The sequence below is a fragment of the Gallus gallus genome, chromosome 3, assembly GCF_016699485.2.
Source record: "Gallus gallus isolate bGalGal1 chromosome 3, bGalGal1.mat.broiler.GRCg7b, whole genome shotgun sequence".
In the NCBI taxonomy this organism is placed as follows: Eukaryota; Metazoa; Chordata; class Aves; order Galliformes; family Phasianidae; genus Gallus; species Gallus gallus.
In genome coordinates this window covers 89,635,324-89,656,034 of record NC_052534.1, presented here as the reverse complement: position 1 = coordinate 89,656,034, position 20,711 = coordinate 89,635,324, and the positions used below count along the sequence as shown (strand labels likewise).

General features: G+C 34.9%; 1 protein-coding gene across 2 annotated transcripts in view; it reads right to left on the bottom strand.

Annotated features, from left to right (window-relative positions):
* CSMD1 (CUB and Sushi multiple domains 1) overlaps positions 1-20,711 on the bottom strand; it is a 1,033,500-nt gene that overhangs the window by 201,407 nt on the left and 811,382 nt on the right. For both annotated transcript variants that reach the window (XM_015284920.4, XM_015284921.4), the window contains exons 19-21: positions 15,783-15,899; positions 14,216-14,431; positions 11,745-11,933 (exon numbers count right to left, since the gene is read on the bottom strand). In XM_015284920.4, the coding sequence (XP_015140406.2) occupies positions 11,745-11,933; positions 14,216-14,431; positions 15,783-15,899 (522 nt within the window). The remainder of the gene's footprint in view (positions 1-11,744; positions 11,934-14,215; positions 14,432-15,782; positions 15,900-20,711) is intronic.

Here is a 20,711-nt window from a genome sequence, read left to right as displayed (position 1 = left end):
CACAAAGCATCTTATGCTATAGGGACTTCAAATGAATACTTGTATGATCTTTCCTTCACAGTGCAATATAGAAATACATGAGAGTTTAGAAATTTAGAACAGCAACCATGAACAATAATATCATAGACTCATAGAATCATAGAATCACAAGGTTGGAAAGGACCTACAAGATCATCTAGTCCAACTGTCTTCCCATTACCACTTGCTACCATGAGCAACTAAACCATCTCATGGCTTCTCATCCAGATGCCTCTTGAACACTGCCAGGGATGGCGACTCCACCACCTCCCTGGGCAGGCCATTCTCTGAGATAAAAAGTTTTTCCTTACGTCTAATCTAAACCTCCTCTGGTACAGCTTGTAGGCATTTCCTTGGGTCCTGTTTGTTGCCTGGGAGAGGAGGCCAAACCCCTCCTCATCACAACCTTCCTTCAGGAAGTTGTAGCATGTGAGTTTGTCAACAGGAAGACCTTATGCATATCTCCCCTTTTTTATGCACTAGAATTTTACGCAGTGGTACAGGAAATGCCATGTTATTTATTCTAAAATAACTACAGTAAATAGTACTGTTAAAGCTTTTTCATTCAGTAATTAACACATACAGCCAAAATATGTGCCACCTAAAATCAATTTATTTTTATTCCCATGGAATTTTAAGCATGCAAATCCTATTTCTGCTCCAGATAAATGTATTAGAAAATCAGTTAGTCACAAACTGAGCAATTATTGGCTAACTTTTTTAGCATAATGGATAGGAAATTAAGTAGGGGAGGAAGAACACTTCTTCAGGGAAATTCATGCTTTAAGCAATTGGGAAATAAGATTCTGAAATGGCTCATGACTCTTGGCTACCAAACTACTACTCTTGAATATTCATGTTCACCTCCATTTTTACCACCTCTGAAAAATTGTTAGCTCTTTATGCAAAATGAAATGACAGATTTTAGCCACACTGTCACAATCATTCTGCTAGAAGGTCTTGGCTATAATTAAAAAAATATTTTTACAGAAACAAAGGAAGTTAAGGAAGATGTCATACAGTCTTGATCGAAGATTAAACTATGAAAGTTTTGAGTAAGGAAGAGATACAGCTCATCCACTTTCAGTAACTGAAAAATTTAAAAAAACTATCTCTAGTTCAACAGACAAGTCTTATTAAGTGATCCTTAAATATGTCTTTATTTGGCTACAGAAAACTTCATATGTCACTCACATCAGCTATTATATACAACACCTTTCAGATTCCCTCCAACTACACCTTTGTTTTTGTAAGATGCAAAATAAATTGAAATTTACAATTTTTTTTTTCCTATCAACGTGGTCAGTGTCACCTAAATCTTTAAAAAGAAAAGATTCATTTGTCACTTTAAGTAAATTGATGTATATTTTAGGTCATGTGTCTTAAATACATTCTTTGCCAGAAAAAAAAAAAAACAAAAAACAAAAAAAAACAAACAAACAAACAAAAAAACTCAAAAATTAAAACTAAAAAACAGTAATCCAAGAGATTTTTCTACAGAGAGTATGTACAAAAGCCTGTTTTGAGCAAAATTAGACAAAAGCAAGTTGGGAATTTTATGTCAAGAAAGCCTGCTAATTCTTTAGATGTCAAAAGAAATGAAAAGAAGCTGCCATTCAGAAGAATAGGAAAAACTTCTCTTTGCTTTAGGAAATACACAGGACAAGTTGTCATAACTCATAGACAGTGTTTTTTGAGGCTGAGAGATAAAGAAAGAAGTGTATGTTCTGTTAGAAGAAACATAAAATAGTACTTGATATTGCTCTAACAAGATACGTAACATTAGGTGGTTGTTTTGGAATTAAAGGGGCCTGATTAATTGGAAGTAGGCTGTAAATAAAAAGTTAGGATGATTTAAATATGAAACATTATTTAAACTATAAAGGAATTAGATTCTAAACACTGCAATAGCACTGAACAATCACGTTCTCTCATGTGAAATACCTGATGTGGTAACTCACATTAAGTATCCCAGCTAATACAGATCTCAAATTTGAATGAGAATTATAAAACAACAATTAAGACATTTTAAAGAAAGAAATATGTACGATTATTTCCATTATTAAACATTAGATTTTAAGCATCTGTATTTTAAGAATAGAAGATGCCTTTCTGATATTTTCCAATGAATATCTGTGCATTCTTACCTGAGGATGAAGAGCCTGGGATAATGACCTTCTTTAAGAATACACTTTTATTTGTGCAGTTAAATTGTGTTGCAATTGAATTGTAATGAATACTAATTCCATTTAACTAATTTATGAAAAATGTGCTCATAGTGCGACAGAGGTTTGTGCTTTTTGTTTCTAAAGGACAAATAGATTATCTAAAATCTGAAGTTCCAAACTCTCTACATAGATTTGTTAGTAGTAGTTTTAAAAGTTAATGCCATCTATGTGGATTGTAACAAAGCTTAAACTAGCATATACTAAAACTAAATTTGCTCTGCACTTGTCAGTTAGTGATATGGCTCTAATTTAGACTCAAAATCTGGCAAACCCTGAAAGTTTATCAAACTGCAGCATCTAAATGGAAAGGCAATTTAAATTTTTTTCCTAAGGAAAAAAAAAAATTGTACAATATTGAATCCATGTTTCAAAATGTGACAAGAAGATACAAACAGATTAACCTAATTCCTTATTACAACTTTTGAACCTTGAGACTTTTTCAAAGTTAATTTTATTATTTATTATGAAATAAAAAGTATCTATCTATGAATTCCATGGATAATACTACTAGTGTGTAAGACCGTACATCCACAGGTAAGAAGTCTTAGAGGAGAAAGTACATATGCTTTATTTTCACTAGTTTCTGATTAGTCTGTTATAACCTTGTTGAGGGACTACAGCGGACTGGAAAAATGCTGCCTTATTAAACTATTCTTTCATTGTCTTGCAGGTAGAGACATCGGTCTGGAACAGACACTTGACGCCATTCTTCTTTTGCTTAATAAAGTCACTTAAATTCCATTTACATAAATAACCTTATTTTTCTTCTTTCATTGTCTCACTTATAGCAGGAAAAAAGGAAACTGTGGAAGGCAGATCTTTTGAAGATCATCAAACACTTCCTGAATATGAACATGGAGGCTATAAAGCAAAAATAAATCCATATTCTTGAAAGGCTTTGAAATACAGTTCATGTAAAAATGTAACAATAACTTTGTTTAATGCAAAAGTTTACTTTACTACTTTTCCATACATCTTGCTAAAAGGTTTGACAGGATTTTAAACAGATCTTCAATGCAGAGATCAAATAGAAGGAGTATGTTGTCAGTTTAAAGGCTTCCCTGCTGCAAAGCTCTTCTATTGAGTACAGATTATCTTCGTTGTTTTTACAAAATGATGCAGCAGGCCATAAAATATGAGAAGAAGTTGAGCTCAGACAGTTGGTAATTAAAGTAATTGACTGATTGAGGAGGCTCTAAAGCCTATGCCTATGCATATGGCTTTAGTAATGCACAAGAAATATGAATGCTCTGAAGCACACCTTCACATACAAACTCAGGACCAATGCAAGGAGATGAAGCTTCCTATTCATGTGAATGCTACATAAAACCGAAGCGTGCGTAAAATTTGCACAGCACCTCTGTTGCACTATGTCTTAACCTTTGTAATGCTTCATCTCCAATTTTTCAGCCAGTCTTTTACCTCTTAGCCCCATCCCATTGGTTTTAGCCTACAAAAAAACCACTAAGTTTACCTCACTACAAACTTGGTGGATCTAGCTTTCAAATTCATATCAGAATAGAGTTAATTTTTATTATTATTATTTTTTAATTTTTTAATTTTTTTTACTAAACAGCAAATATTACAAAATAATAGACATACATAAACCTAACTAGTCAGTCTGGAGCACCTACACTATTGCCCTCTGCCCCATTCAGTGCTAACAGCATCAAAGACTGCCTGTGAGGAGACTGAGCAGTTTTGCTTAGAAATAGAAGCATACTACAGAGAAAGTAAGATGTTGGCTTTGCTATCATTGCTGTAATCATCATTGTTGCCTCCACTCTTATTGGAGAAATATTTGTCTGGCAACAATGTTCTTCCTTTCTCAGCTGGTGTTCAGAAATGACTTCTCCCTTTCTTTCTCTTTTTTTCTATTTTTTTTTTCTTTTTTTTTCACCAAGATAGATTTCAAATCAAGCGATGTCATCAGCAATGGAGCACACTAATAAAGCATTTGCAAGTCTCTCCTTGTGTTCCTTAAGCAAAACCAATATCATCATAATGAGGTTAGAAATCTTACCAAAGACCTTACTGAATCATTGCACTGCAAACAAATATCTTACTCCACATTTTTTGGACCATTCCATTATGAAAAATAATGGAGTAAGAAAGGAAAGACTAAAGAGCACTAAAGTTCTTTCTGAGGTCTGCATACTAAGCTTTCAATCCATACATCACTGACATAAGATACTACCCAGGTTCTCAGAACAAATCCTATTACATTAATTGGGGATTATAGGCAAAATCCAAGGCAAGGACTTCTGTATTCCTTGTTTTTTTTAGTGTTTTATTTTCTGCCTCCCACTTTCTAGTACTATCTAACAATGGAATATGGAGATACCATCTCTACACTATTTACCTTATCAGGAGGAAAAAAAATAATAGCATCCACAACCTTAAAATGAAGAAAGAAGGCAAAAGAGAGATTTAAAACAATTATTGTTCCTTCTGACTACAGGAAATTTAAATTTCATGTCCAGGTAATATATTAAGGTGACTACGTCTCATATCCAAACTACTATTTCATTTTGAAAATAGATTCAGAATGGCCACTCTGAACCAGCTGGTATTAAATTCTCAGTTTTATACAGATACCGAAAATCTGTAAGTAGTGATTTGCACCTTATTTTGAAGATTAATTGACAGTAACACTCCAAATGCTAACTTGAACATATGTCCGATTTTCTGACAGTGACAGAAAACTGAATTGGATTTATAAAAGCACAACGTCATAAAATGAATAAGCAGAAATTTTCAAGGTTATTAAATAACTTCACTAAATATATTGTACACTGTAAGAAATTTAAGAAATTAAATGTGACAGCAGTTAAATACAAGGTTCCTAAATACAGTGGATCCTGCACACCTAAATACAGTGGATCCTGCACACCCTTAGTGCAATCTGAAGATTCATAGATTCAAATACAAATGTTAAAAAATCTGCTCATGAGTGGCCCCACATAACTTAAATGAGTATGTTCTCTGCATAAACACCAGTTAAAAATGAATAGCAATTCTTAAGCTTAGTTTGATATCTCAAAAGTGAACTTCAGGTTTAAATTTTATGCTACAGCAAATTTAAAGAAAACAATGAATGCCAAATCTCAAGGGTCTCAAAGAAATCTCCCAAACTATTCAGGCTAGCAAGGTTCCCATTTATGTTACAGTCTCCATGGAAATTAACTCAACATTACAGTATGACAAAGTATTTTAATTGCAATTGGTGGTTTTGCAATGAATACTAACAAAACTGTTAAAAAGAAACAACTTCTTAAGTGTCATCAATTTATTTTAGCACTCTATCATTAATTATTCATGCATTTTTTACTGTAACAACTGAACGTGATAAATTAATGATATTAATGTAAATGCCAGTGAACAGTACCACAGTGAGGATTTTACTCAATGCAAGTATTAATGCATCCATAAAAAGCAAGTGCCATGTAAAATGTAATAAGAGCAACACCACTTTCGTATGAAATGAAAACATTTAGTAGCCGTTGTTTTCAGCTTTATCCTTGAAGTTTTTCAAAGCTTTGTTTTTTGAACATTCTATACAAAAGTAAACAAAACAAAACAAAACAAAGAAACAAAAACTCTCTAAGCCAATTTTATTTTATTAGTCATTTATGCTTAAACTCTGTGATGTGCATATCATATAAGGCTACTTTGAAATGAACAAATCACTGTAAAGATAATACTTTCAAGACTTATCCTAGATAAAATTTATCAGTTTCTTACGGAGACAGTGAACAAAGAAAACCCAAGCAAACAGACAGAAACAGCATGTAAATTAGGCAACAGAATGGAAAATTAAGAAGTTAACTTTTTAAGTTAACTTAACTTCCTAACTTAACTCCTTAACTCCTTAAGTTAAGGAACAGGGAGATGAAGAACATAGTCAAATTCTCCTTCCCATTATTATGTGATGTCCTAATGCCTAAGAAGAGGTCATCAAAGTTCTTTGTTTTCTTTATGAATAGGCAAAATCAACCTCCTTCTAGTAAGATGGGTAGCTTTTTTGCCACAATGCTGATTAGAGAGGGTAAAGGCCACTGACATTAGCCAAGGTATTAAGCAGAAAAAAGAAAATTATTAGTAAATACAATCAAATAATCATATTAATGATTTCTACTGCTTCAACTTTGTAATTAATGTTACTGAGTATGATGGAACAAAATAAATTTACCATTTTTTACCTAAACTTGTCTTACAGAAAAATATATATTCTGTGATCTAACAAACATACATTTACTGTATTGTGCCCCTCAGAGGTTGAATAATAAAGTAAGAAATTTTCTACACTTGGGCACTGTACCTCTCACTGTAAAGGTCTTGCCAATCAGTTTTCCACATATTTCCTTCAGTAATTAGTGACCATGTCATCTTGGGCAAGTGGGTAGGCAGGGCTGAAATGCTTCACCTCTTTCAGCATTTTATCAATACTAAAACTAAAAGGCACACTCTTACCCATCAGAGGATCATTGTAAATATTGAAATGATGTAACATTTCAAAATGTATCTAGGTGATAATTTATATGTACCTCAGATATATGCATTCAAAACTGCCCCTACTTGCCAAACACCTATCTCTGCAACTGTGTATATATTCACTGGGTTCTCATTTCATATCACATTTCTGCTCTTGCTCATATCTTATCATCTTATCCTTTTGTCAAATCAGATAAGATATCTGCCACTGATATAAAAATAATAATAATAATAGTAAAAAATAGAGCATCATTTAACTTCTCACAACTCTGATAATGCTTTCTAAGTGTGTAGAAGGAAATAAGAATTTCATAAGGCCAAGGACAGAGTTCTTTCACTGTAGCATACAGTGAAAGATGAACTGTGAACTATGGCACTGAGCTGAAAAAACGTATCTTGTAGAGAGAGGTCAGGGGAGAGCTGCAGAATAGAATAGGGAGTATTTTCTGCATTCTAGATCTATTGCTAGTCTTGTTGGTTATTTTCAAATTTTAAAAAAATCATTTATAGAAATGTTTCTTTTAATATAGGACTCTTTTAACAACAGCACAACTTTACAATACAGAGTGGTAGAAAGCTCCTGACTAATTTGACTTAAAGCAAACAGAAACATAGGAAATATATAATTAAATGCATAGATTAAATAATTATTTATTTTTAAATATGAGATGTAGAGGATCTGTCTTTATAACAAATTTTGCAGAGAAATGGTGTGTTTACTGTTTAAAAATTTAGTGAAGACAAGAAGAGAAGCCAGAAATGCAATTGCAGCTGTCTCCTTTAGGTAGACTTAAGCTTTGGAATCGACAGCCATTCCACCTCATTTCTGGACCCCGATATTCATTAAGCTCCTGAGGCTGACAGAGCTCTGGAGATATGTAGAACTGCATAACCACCTATAGGCATTGCTCTTGTATCTATAATCTAGAGGGAACCAAGTCAATAAAAGCTGGGTTTTGTCCTCATGAAAAAGTAGTGAACTGTGAAATAAAAGTGAAACTGTAATGGAATTGCATAATTATAGGTAGAGAAAAGATGAGCTGTTACTGGAAGAGTAATTTGGGCAATTTTGTTCACACAAATAGTGTGATATACATTAGTATAACTGTATATATACATTTTCAACTACATCAAAACAAGTGATAAAATAGGAATGAATTATATATGTGGATGCAGTGTTAATAACAATTCTTGACCACAATTACTAATCAAATGAATATTTTTGAAAAATAAACATGTATTTCTAAAAAACACTGGAATACTAATTGACACAATCATAACAATAAAACAGCGAATAATAATACAGGATAAGATGTCAATGAAGGAGGAAAGCAAGATTATTGTTTTCTCTTCCTAAATCTCAACTAGACAAAAGATAATCAGGAGAAGCTTGTCTGTACTCCAGTAGCTTGTTTTTAGCTAAAAACATAAAAAGCCTACTTACAAAGACAAAAAGTAATTTTATATGGTAATTAAATTATTCAGAAATAAATTTGGAAAATGAATCCCACAGCGCATAGACAAGCACACTCATTACAGCTATGTGCCAGGTGGTAATACTGACAAACATACAAGTGACAAGCTGTTTCAGTACAAAACCAGATTTTGCTCAGTACCTAAGGTTATGGATTAGTTCAGTAACATTCCCTCTTCCTCTATCCACTGTGCATATACATTTTCCTGGTAGTCCTGTACCAGGATTGCTAGGAGATTATCTTTACTGCAACAGTACACACAGGAATGTAGTACTTATTCTATTCTGTGCATCACAACAAAATTACGATGAAGCAGAGTGTTTCTCTCAGTTCCTCTCAACCTCACAGTCCTGTCAGTTCCACTAAATTTTGAAGAGTGGAGTGAAAGAGGACACTATGAATGTACTTTTTAAAAACACATATTGAAGAACAGTTACATAAAAGTAGGCAGCCAATTTTCTTCCTTCAAAAGACCACCTGTGTCCTTTATACAGTCGGTAGTGCAGAAAGTTCTCACTGTAGGATATTTGTGGGAGTTCTGTTAGAATCACTAGTTAAGACCACAGGATACCTCTTCCAAATGCATTTTCTGCATGCAGAAAGATGGGAAATACTTAATATTCTTGCGTGAAAAGAGATTGAAGTGTATCACTGGCATATATCAGCTACTAGTATATCTGATGGAGAAGCTGTCATTGTTACTTGAAGCTCTTACAGGAAATAAGATTTCTTTATGAATGACTCCATTACCTTTCTTTTTTTTAAAAAAAAAAAAAACAAAACCAAATGCAGAATGGGAAATTTTCTGACAGGAGACTGGTAGGTCCAGTTAGTACAGATGGTTGGAGGAAATGGATCCTCCTGAAAGGACACGTCATGGAGGATTCAACAGATAGCTGAAGTATGGAGAATTGTTTCCACAGGAGAAAGTGTTATACAAATCTTTTGTTTTGGGCTAGGATCAAGTAAATTTCATTCATAGTAACTCACACAATGCTAACAGTTTGGATCTAAGAAAAACAGTGTTGATAACACACTGATGTTTTAGCTACTGATGAACAGTGTTAAAATAGCATTAGGACCTTCTCTGTTTCTCAAGCTGCCCTGTCAACAAGTAGGGGGTTCTAGCACAATTCCTTGTCTATATGGAATGTCGTTATAGCTAGTCATTTTTTTTCCAAACTAAGCCATATAAATTTAATCCTACTCAATAAATTTTCTCTTATTCTAACAAGTATCTCTAATAATATGTAATAAATATGGAAAGAGACAAATAATTTTCCAAACAAATAATATTATTACTTAAAAGTTAGTAGCAAATATATTAGAAAAAAAGAAAGCTTACATAAAATACAAACATACTGTCAGATTTGTGGAATTTTAAATTTCAATACAAGTAATTCCTTTATTTAGACATCTAAAGGATATCTGGAGACTGATACATCTCACTCTAAAGCAGACACTGAAATCTAGGCTTTCTGTACTGACTTTACTCACAGTTATCAGTAACTGGAACTCGTACACATGTACACAACTAACCTGAAAACAGTCAAATTCAGAATCTGAATCTTATCCACTAAAAAATACCTGCAGACAAAGAAACTCTACTCAATTCATAGTACTGGAACAAGTTAACTTTTTTGTACTTGATAGCTGGTGACAGATTTACTTTTGTAAACTCTACCTGTCCTTTAAGGAGTTAGATAACAAGTTTGCATCATTTTGTTTTCATATCTCTTCTTGTCTCATGTTATTTTTTTCATAATATCCATTGACTTTACAGTTTTCCAGAATTTTTTTAAAGTATTTTTATTTTTTCTTTGTTGAATTAAGACTTTTTGAGACAGTCTATAATTATTTACATAAACAAATATTTTTGCCATTCTATATTTTTGTTTAATATATGAAGAATCATACTATACTACACATACTATACATATAATACTAGTTCACTGTATTACTATACGACACTCTAGAAAGAAATGGCAGCTATTATTATTAAGTATAATTAAGAAACAATTTTCTTTCTTAAAATCCATCTTTCTTCTGTCAATCCTCAAAATATATCAGTAAATTGCTTAGAAAAAATGATTTGTATTAATGTTCTTAATATGCTGACTGCATCAGAATCAGCTATTTCAAAGAACTTTATTAATAAGTAGTCATAACAGTAAACATGCAGTAGTGATGGTTTTATTTTTAGTTTTAAATGCACATGGATATATCCTGATGTTATCTTGATCAAGCTTATTAAGAATCATTTTATTGTACAATTAGCATTAATATTTTCTTAAAGAAATGAAAAATATTTAGCTAATTTTCTTTTCATTTACATGGAAAGCTATGGAACAGTTGAACAGTCTTAAAAATTGGGAAAAATAGAATGGTAGGTTCAAATTGTATATGTGGATATTCTTGTACTGAAATATGCACAATTAAATTGTTCTATGATGATGTGCTTCTTGGTTATTCAACATTCATAGTCAAACAGTGCTAAGAAGACAGTGATATTTATAAGAATAATCTAGCTGAAAATAGCCTAGGATGTAAAACTTCAGTTTAAGAAAAAATGGAAAATTCTCTATGATACTGGCTCCACTTTCATTGATTATATAAGCCCAGGTCATTAAAACATAATTACAAATACTTCTCTTTTTTTGCCATAAAAAAATGTATATATGTATTTTATGACTATATACAGTGTATGACTTACAACATTTTCCAGATATAGAGACACGTACTTTTACAATAAGTAAAAGAAACAAGCTAAAGGGGAGTGTCTTTCTTAATTAAATAAAACTGTATTTAAAACAATCGTCTTAAGACAATCCATTTAGAGGCAGGTGTGTGCTATTTGACGTTTCAGAAGCATTATGTCAATAGCTGCTGTTCAGATACACTTCAAATAGCAATGATAAAATGATCTAATCAGATCATATACAGATACAATACTGTATAAATTTTAAATAATGTACAAATTTTAAAAAATCCAATCCTTGAGTTTCTCACAAAAAAAAAGACCATTTTACTCGACCTGAGCATATTTACTTATTTTTAAAAACAGTGCATTTAAAAATAAAGTTTACAATACCATATTACGGTTTACAGCTTATAAATAATAAAAAAATAAATACTTTAGATTTACAATAATATGAAAAAAAAAAAAAAAAGCCCTTAAAACCATTTGGAGTAGTCTTATAAAGGCTGTTTTCACCCAAGCGCCCTAAATGTTGTTTCTTTACCCTGACAGACTAAGCATGAAATTGGTATCTTAATAAGGGCAAGTGTACAGTTCAATTAATATATTTACATTTTTTTCTCACAAGACATTCTGATTTTATCTTCTACCACAGTTCTAACTGTTCTTTCTTATTTTTGTTCTCTAAGTAAAAGAAACATGCAATACTTATTTCTTCATCTTGGGTTGAACCCTTTCAACCCAAGTGCTTTCTTCTCTTCCCAGTATTCCAAAACATGCCATGTGCTAATAACGACTTGATGAATGAAATGAAAGCATGTGACCACCTACCCACACACCTTGGCAGAGGTGCACTCCATACACGCCGACCACCACCCAGGCAGGTAAGTTTATTAGCACCTTCCAAGCGATATCCAGGGAAACAAGAAAAGATCAAGGAGTCTCCAACACCAAACTGAAAGCCAATTCGCCTGCTGAAGGCAGGAACACCAGGATCATCACATGGCTCTAGATCGTATTCTGTAGACAATAAAACAGACTATATGAATAAAAGAGACAAGTTTTCCACATCGGGGTGGGGGGGGGTGGGGGGAGAAGCTTGCCATATTAGTTGAAGTATGTCATTACACACTGCTTCAAAAACATATATTTCAGACTCATTTTCTCTACTAAAACCAGCACTATATTTCTGTTATGGCAATATATACAGTAATTATGTATCTATTGCATCCCACCCACACTAGATTTATTTTTCTAATTTTGAAGAGTTGTAATCAGCTTGTACTGTAAGTGTTTTACTATAATTTTGTTTAATTACATCTTCAGTATATTATTCTTGGTTCATCTGGTCTGAACTCCCAGACAGCTTTAGAAGTGAGACAGTTTAAAAAGTCACTGTGTAATGAAGAAAATCGAACAAAAAAAAAAAAGAAAAAAAAAATCAAATGTAAGGTCATGAGTATTGAAAGACATATGGCCACATTTTAAAAAAATGTGCTTCTTTTTCCTAAGTAAAACTGTCTTCTTAACCTAGCAAACTGTTTGTGTGGTTTTTTTTTTTTTTGAAATCAAACAGGCATCACCTAACTAAAAACAAATATATATGTACATTTTTCAAAATAAGTCTCTAAGTGTCTGAATTTGTGTCTCCTTTGTAACTATGAATCGGGAATAATTGGCAAATTTATGGAAACTTAAAATCATTAGAAGCAGTAAGAGTGAAGCCCTCAAATTCCCCCTAAGTTGTGCAATTCTTTATCTTCACCATTACTTAAATGTACATGGCACGTGTTGTAAGAGGTCATTCTTTTATGCCATTGCCTCAAAGCTTGCTGAGGGACACAGATGAACAAGTTCAAGCAAGTCCTGACCAAGGATTGGGAAATCCTTTGTCTGAAGGGACAACAGATGGACAAGGCCAGAGGCAACGAGAGAGAGCTAATTGGCAGCTAAATGGCCAGGAAACAGTCTTTTGTGTGGACTTATCTCAAGGGAGACAGCCATCTCAGGGGGTGCTCACATGATGCTTACCCAAGCGCCCAAGAATGTCACATAGGCAGGGAAGAAGGAGGATAAAAGAGGGTCCAACAACCATGAAGGCAGGTTTCTGACAACAGATTCCTCACGACCTGCCTCTCCCTCCTGGACTTGCTCTGTGCTCTACCTGCTTGCTGCCTAAGGATGGCCGGCCTCTCTGCTGCTGCTCTCCCCTCCAAGGTGTCTGCCATCAGATCCCTCACTACAAAAGGCCTGCATGCTGACGGACTCTCCAGGGCCCGCTACCGGAGACCTGCTGCTTCCGTCCGGACTTCTTCCTGGACCTACTCGGTACCTGCACCTTCTTGCTGCCCAAGACCAGCCACGCTGCTGCTGCTCTTCCCCTGTGTTTCTGCCCCAGACCATCGGAACGTTGTGCAATGGGACTACTGCCAGATCCTGGTGGTGACTATCCCCACTTTACGCAATTCTTGCTTTTTCCTATCTTTTCTATCACTCACCTTCCCTTCCCCATCATCCCAATCCATAATAGTGTCCGTCCTCCCCTTCCTCATTTCCCTTATTAAGATTTGTAATAAACTGGTCGGACCAACATCTGGACCATTGTTTCTTAATCTCATGCTGGGTATACATATTTCAAAGAACCTCCTCTCCCTCCTATAAATTGGAGCGAGACACATGTATACACAACAATATACATCCTAGAATTCTTGTTATTCTCAGAAGGAATTATACTCTTGGACTAACAGTACAGTGAAGACGTGTTATGTCATATGTTTCCAGAACTTAGAATTTTACCTGCAAGACCTGGTGGGTTTTATAGTTTATTTTCTACTGTTCAGGATTTTCCTAAATGAGAGCAATTATATGGAAATATTCTTTATTTTGTTCAATAAAGTCAGCTTATAAGTATAAATATATACTTTTTTAAAAAATTCTAATATCAGCCTTTGATTAAAATTTGTCTGTGATTTTGAGTTAGCACACTACTCCTTATCTACAGTTTCTTTCCTTTAACTGAAACAGTTACAATTAGTTTCCTTCTTCCAAAGAATTACTGCTCATTTTTTCTTCCTCTATTTTCTTCAAAACCACTTTTTTCTCATAGTTAATAGTACTCTGGAAACACGGAAAATTCCTTAAAAGAATTCACCAACATCTTCTAAATGTCAGCTGATCTTCTAAGATATAGACTACTCATTTTAATTACTTTTTTTTACGGGTGTTTCATAACATTTTTGTTATATACAAGTACAAATATCTGGAAACAATTTCTGGATATTTAGCATGATAGAATATCTTACCTGAAAATGTTATGTTGAAGCCTTCATAAGAAATTGAAAAATCAGATATAAATCGAAGTTGCGCAGTAAAGTTTCCAAAGAGGCCAGCTTTAACAGTAGGGGGTAAGACTGAGCCAGTTAACCTGGCTACTGGTTCTGTGAAGCTGCCATCTTCAGTTATGAGCAAATAGTCATGGGAGCTCTCAAGATGAAAAGTATGAAATAACAGCTGCACACCTATAAATTTATTAAAAAGAGAGAAAAAGATTTCACAGGAAGTTACTCTGTTTCATTACTCATGGGTAGCACAAAAAGTAAAAAGTAAATGATATGGAAGGATCTTTAGAAAAAGTCATTCATGAAATCAAAATCTGAAATTCAGAAAAGTGAATGTGCAGAAAGCACACTAACTCCCTTAAGAGAGTTCATAGGATTTGGTGTTATTTGTAAACAACAATCTGAAAATTTAAATTTGCACTGTCCAGAGTTTATTCAAGCTTCTGTAGGTCTTTTATTTCTAATCTTTATAATTGTCTCATTATTAAACTAGCATTCATATGTTAATAATGGCTATATATTGTGTTATATTTTTTCATTTTCTCAGGTATAACACTGCTTTTTACTCTAGACCTCAAGAAAATGCCCATGCACAAGGACAAAGGCAAAGTAAGTTTTACGTCCAATCTTCCATACATATGAGTCCATATTAGCTAGAGCCTGTCCTTCACTCAAGTAGCAACTGCCTTTCCAGTTGTTAACTTCCAATCTGGCAATGAATTGAATTTTCCATTACAGTTAGCTTTTCAAATACAAGTATTTACTGAGGGCAGTAGAAGCCTTAAAAATGTTCACACGTTTTACATTTGAAAATGCCATACTAGTCTTAAACAAAAGTCTGACCTGTAAGGAGATTCTGAATAGTAGAAAATTCCAATACACTTCTCAGACTGATATCAAAAAAAGCTAAGACTTTCCTTGCTATAGGAAAGTTATTGAAGAATATTTCATTATATTTTGAATCAGTGTTATGTAACATCATTTGTACTTTTTAGGCTTTTTTTTTTCCTTAGTTCTTTGATGAATTTCACTAACAGATAAACTGCTAAGCTTAACTATGCACTCAAACGTTATTCTACTGTGTATACAACATAAAGATATATAAGATTCTTGAGCTTAACAATTTGAATCCTAGTCTGAAATCTATAGTACTAAGACACAGATCAAATTTGCTGTATGTGCTTAATAATGGAGGACGGTTATCAACAAGGCCCTGGCGATTTTCACTGAGTATTTTAGTTCTATTTAATGAATAACAACATTAATATATTCTGGCTCTTCTGCTTTCTACCCATTTTTTTTTTTTTTAATAGGGATTAAACACATTATCTCAGTTCACTGTTAAAAGAAGATTGCTTTTTTTAAATAAAGACAAACTAGAAACATTACAACATTTGGAGGCATTTATTTTGGGAAGTTAAACTTCAAAAGAATAGCTGATAATATGATTTAAATGGATTCATAAACAACATGTTGTGTTTATTAAACATAGATTTTACATATACATACGCAGTTCATATTAGATTCTTACCCTTGCCATGTGACACTTCAATAGTCCAAGTGCAGTTTAAAGAGTTTGGATAAAAATCCGGAAAACCTGGAGAAAGAATGGTTCCACTCCTTCCGTGAATATATCCACCACATAATGCTTAAAAGAAGAAGAAAAAAAAAAAAAAAAAAAAGAAAGGAATGGAAAAGTCACACAGGCTGTTCTGTTCTTCATTTTTAAAAAAGAAAAAAAAATCCTGTTCAGTTTTTTAACAACTCTAAAAATGGAAAAATAAGGCTCAGTATGAAACTCTGAAGTTAATGTGTCTAATTTAAATAAATTAAAATTTGACAACTATTTATTTATTCTTAAACTAGTATTTTACAGGAAGTTTATTGTTCATCTACAATCCCTTCTGTAAAATAGCAAGATACCAAAATAAATAAAACAGTGTTTCTAAATATTGTATTAATTCTGATTTTAACAGCATTTAAGAAGTAGGATTAATCTTCTTTTTTTGTATTTAAACTAATTCACAAATCAGTATCTTACAGCTACCTTTCTTGGACAATACACTTATAAAGGTATTTCATGCTATTTGCATATATATTATGATTAAAAAAAAAAAAGTAAGAAACAAAACATGTATTTTTCAAAGAACAGAGTAGCTCTTTTTTACTATTTGCTTGTGCTATTCAGAGGAAAAAAAAAAAAAAAAAGTACTTTCCTCTCCTTCAGAGGTTCTGATGGTACCTTCATGGGTATTTTTAAAGACACAAAAACTACACTACACTAGAAAACATTTAAAGCATTTGCTTTGCTAGGCAAAGCCACTCAAATTTGCATGGGAAATTAAAGTTTAAGATTCGCTTTGCTGAATTGCTCACTGATCTTATAAATACAGCATGACTATGCTTTTCCCTCATCTGTTGCTGTCCAGCTTTTTATGTTGTTGTTTTGTGGGTTTTTTTTTTTCAAATTTTAATAAAATAAATATTTTAAAATACAACAACAAAGCATTAGGTTGCTTTTAGTTTTCCTCCTCATACAGAGCAATAAACTTTGTCATGGACTAGATGGAAATATACATAAAAAAACATTGCAACAAATTATACTTACACATAAAGATATAAAGCTGGCATTATAGCTAAAATTCTGCTTTCGTTTCTTACTAGACTGAGGTAATTATTAAAGCTTTTTAAATTGTTCGATCTTACATATTTTTTAAATGTACTAGGGCTCCTATTTTATTATGTTGGTCCACAACATCAGAGACAGATGGAGGTGGTATGGTCGAATTTTTCCACCAGTATTCACAGAATCACAGACTGTAGGGGTTGGAAGGGTCTGTACAGATTATCAAGTCCAATCCCCTGCTAAAGCAGGTTCCTTACTGCAGATTGCAGATGTAGGTGTCCAGGTAGCTCCTGAACATCTCCAGGGAATGAGACTCCACAACCTCTCTGAGCAGTCTGTACCAGTGCTCCATCACTGACAGTGAAGAATTTCTTCCCTGTGTTAGTAGGGAACTTCATGTGATACAGTATCTGCCCATTGCTCCTTGTTATACTATTGCATTCCACCAAAAAGAATCTGCCCCCATCAACTTGACTTTTGCACTTTAGATATTTATATATAGTGATAATATCCCCTTTCAGCCATTTCTTCTTCAGGCTGATGAGCCCCAGGTCTCCCAGCCTTTCCTCATAATGGAGTTACTTCCAGCCCTTAATCATCTTTATTGCCCTCTCCTGGACTCTTCCTAGGAAAATAATGTATTTTTTGAACAGGGAGCCCAGAACTGGACACAGTATTCCAGATGCGGCCTCACTGGGCAGAGAAGGTGGGAGGATCATCTCTGTCAACCATGCTCTTTTTAACGCATCCCAGGATAACACTAGCCTTCTTGGCCACAAGGGCACACTGCTGGCTCATGGCCAACCTGCTGTCCAACAGGACACCCAGGTCCTTCTCTTCAGAGCTCCTTTCCAGCAGATAAGCTCCTAACTGGTACTGATGCATATGATTATTCCTCCCCAGGTTCAAGACTCCACACTTCATCTGGTTAAACCTCATCAGATTCCTCTCTGCCCAGCTCTCTAGTCTGTTCAAGTCTTGTTGAATAGCAGCACAGACTTCCAGTGTGTCAGCCACTCCTCCCAGCTTTATATGATCCTTAACTTCCTGAGAGTGGACTCTATCCCTTCACCCAGGTCACTGAGGAAGATGATCCCTGGGAAACATCACTGCTTTAAGGCCTCCAGCTAGACTCAACACCACTGATCACAGCATTCTCAGCTCTGCCAGTCAGCTAGCTCACAATCCACCTCACCATTCATTCACCTATCTCGTACTTTCTTAACGTCTTTACATGGATGTTGTGGAAGACAGTGTCAAATGCCTTAATGAAGCCAAGGAACACAATATTCACTGCTTTCCCCAGCTGGTCATGACATCATAGAAGACTAACATGATGGGGCATGATTTCACCTTGGTGAATCCATGTTGACTTCTCCATGAGAACCTTCTTCTCTTCCAAACACTTAGAGATGGTATCCAGAACATGTTGTTTTATCAACTTTTCCAGGACTGTGATAAGACTGACTGGCCTGTAGATGCTTGGATCATCCTTTTTTGCCCTCTTGAAGCCTAGGGTGATGTTGGTTAACCTCCAGTTCTCAAACACCCCTCCTGTTCTCTATGACCTTTCATAGATGATAGAGTGTGGTTCAGCATAGAATCACAGAATCACCAAGGTTGGAAAAGACCTACAAGATCATCCAGTCCAACCGTCTACCTCTCACCAATAGTTGTCCCTCAACACAATGTTTAAATATTCCTTGAACACCTCCAGAGTCAGTGACTCCACCACCACCCTGAGCAGCCCATTGCAGCACTTGACCACTCATTCAAAAAAATAGTATTTCCTAAAATCCAGCCTGAATTTCCCCTGGCGATTCAGCTCCATCAGCACTCATGGGTGCATCCCAACAAGGTTCATGGTTTTGTGTGTTTTGATTTTGGCTAAACACTCTTTGATCAAGTTCACCTTGACCAAGGTAAAAACTTCCATTCCCCAGACTCTCTCTTACCTCCAGAGTCTAGAATTCCTGAGCAGCAGCCTTAGTAGAAAAGAAATTGAAAAAAAGAAGGCATTCAGCATCTCTGCCTTCTCAGTGTCCATTGTTATCAGAGCACCCAACCTCATTCAATAATGGACCCACACTGTCCCTAGTCCTCCATTTACATGTGACATATTTAAAAAAGCCTTTCTTGTTATTCTTGACCCCCTTTGTCAGATTTAATTCTTTCTTACTTCCCTGCCGATACTGAAAACATTCCTATACTCTTCTAAAGTGGACAGGCTTTTTTTAATTTTCACATTTCATAGACTTTCTTCCATTTTAATTTACCCATGAGCTCCTTGCTCATCCATACAGGTCTCCTGCTACCTTTCCCTAATTTTATACTCTCAGGGATACACCGATCTTGAGCTTCAAAGAAGTGACATTTAAGTGTTGACCAGCTCTCTTGGGTTCCCTTACCTTCCAATATGCTAGCCCAAGGAATACCTCCAGGTAGGTCCTTGAAGAGGTTAAAGTTAGCTCTCCTGAAGTCCAGGGTTGTAATCCTACTTGTTGCTTTACTTCTTCCATACAAGATCCTGAATTCCACCATCTCATGGCTGCTGCAACCCAAGCTGCCCCCAAACTTTACATCCCCAACCAGCCCTTCCTTGTTAGTAAGAACAAGGTCCAGCAGCACGTATCTCCTTGTTGGCTGCTCCACCATCTGTATCAGAAAGTTATCTTCAGTGCACTGCAGGAACCTCCTGGACTGTGTGTGCCTGGCTGTGTTGCTTATTCAACAAATATGTGGATGATTGAAGTCTCTCATAAGAACCAGTGCCTGAGATCACAAAGCTACTTCCCAACACTTCTCCACTGTTGGCAGAAGACTTTATCAACTTTCTTTTCCTCATCTGGGGACCTGAAGGGCACTCCCACAATGGTGTCACCCATATTAGCTTGCCTCTTAATTCTCACCCACACTCATTCATCATTCGACCCCATGTGGAGCCTAATACATTCTTGTTGCTCTCATATAAAGAGCAACTCTACTACCTAACCTCATAGGCTTGTCTTTCCTAAAAAGGACACAGCCATTCATGACAGCATTCCAATCATGCAAGCTGGCTCACCATGTCTCTATGATCACCATGAAATCATGGCCTTTTGACTACAAACAGATCTCTAGTTCCTCCTGTTTGTTACCCATGCTGCGTGCATTGGTACACAGACACTTTAGGGAAGCAGAGGATGCAGATAAACCTTTAGGGATGCAAGAAGATTTCCTTCCTAGTCTATCCCATTCCATTCCACTCCATTCCATTTTATTGCCATGTGACAGATGGCAGCAGAAGGACAAGCTGACAAAACTGTGCCTGACATGGAAGAGAGAGAGAGTATGAAGCAAAGGTGCATCACTAAGTTCCTCCAGGAGGAAAAAAAAATGCACCCACTGACATTCATTGATGCTTGCTGAATGCTTCTGGAGACTAAACAGTGGATGTGAGCACAGTGAATTTCAGCTACCTCTGCTGTTGCAGATTTTAATGAGTGTGTCATGCAGGCTGTTGTTAACTGCTGGTGAAAGCACATAGCTAATAATGTGACTATGCTGAAAATCAGTTAATTCTCTTGTTCTTAAAAAAAAAAAAAAACATAGAAAAAATTTCAACAATAAAAAGAGCACAGAAAGATTTGCTAACACAGTTTAGCATTTACCTTTTTTTTTTTTTTTTCCCCCCCCTAAAAGATGCACAGAGTCTCAAATTGCGTATCCATGAAAGCAACCTCTATGACTTCCCACAGAATTTATTTCTTCTGGTAATTAAATTAAACCCATATCTACCATTTCTATAAAGAGAAACATGCCTTCATACAATAACAAGAACAAAGACATGCATAC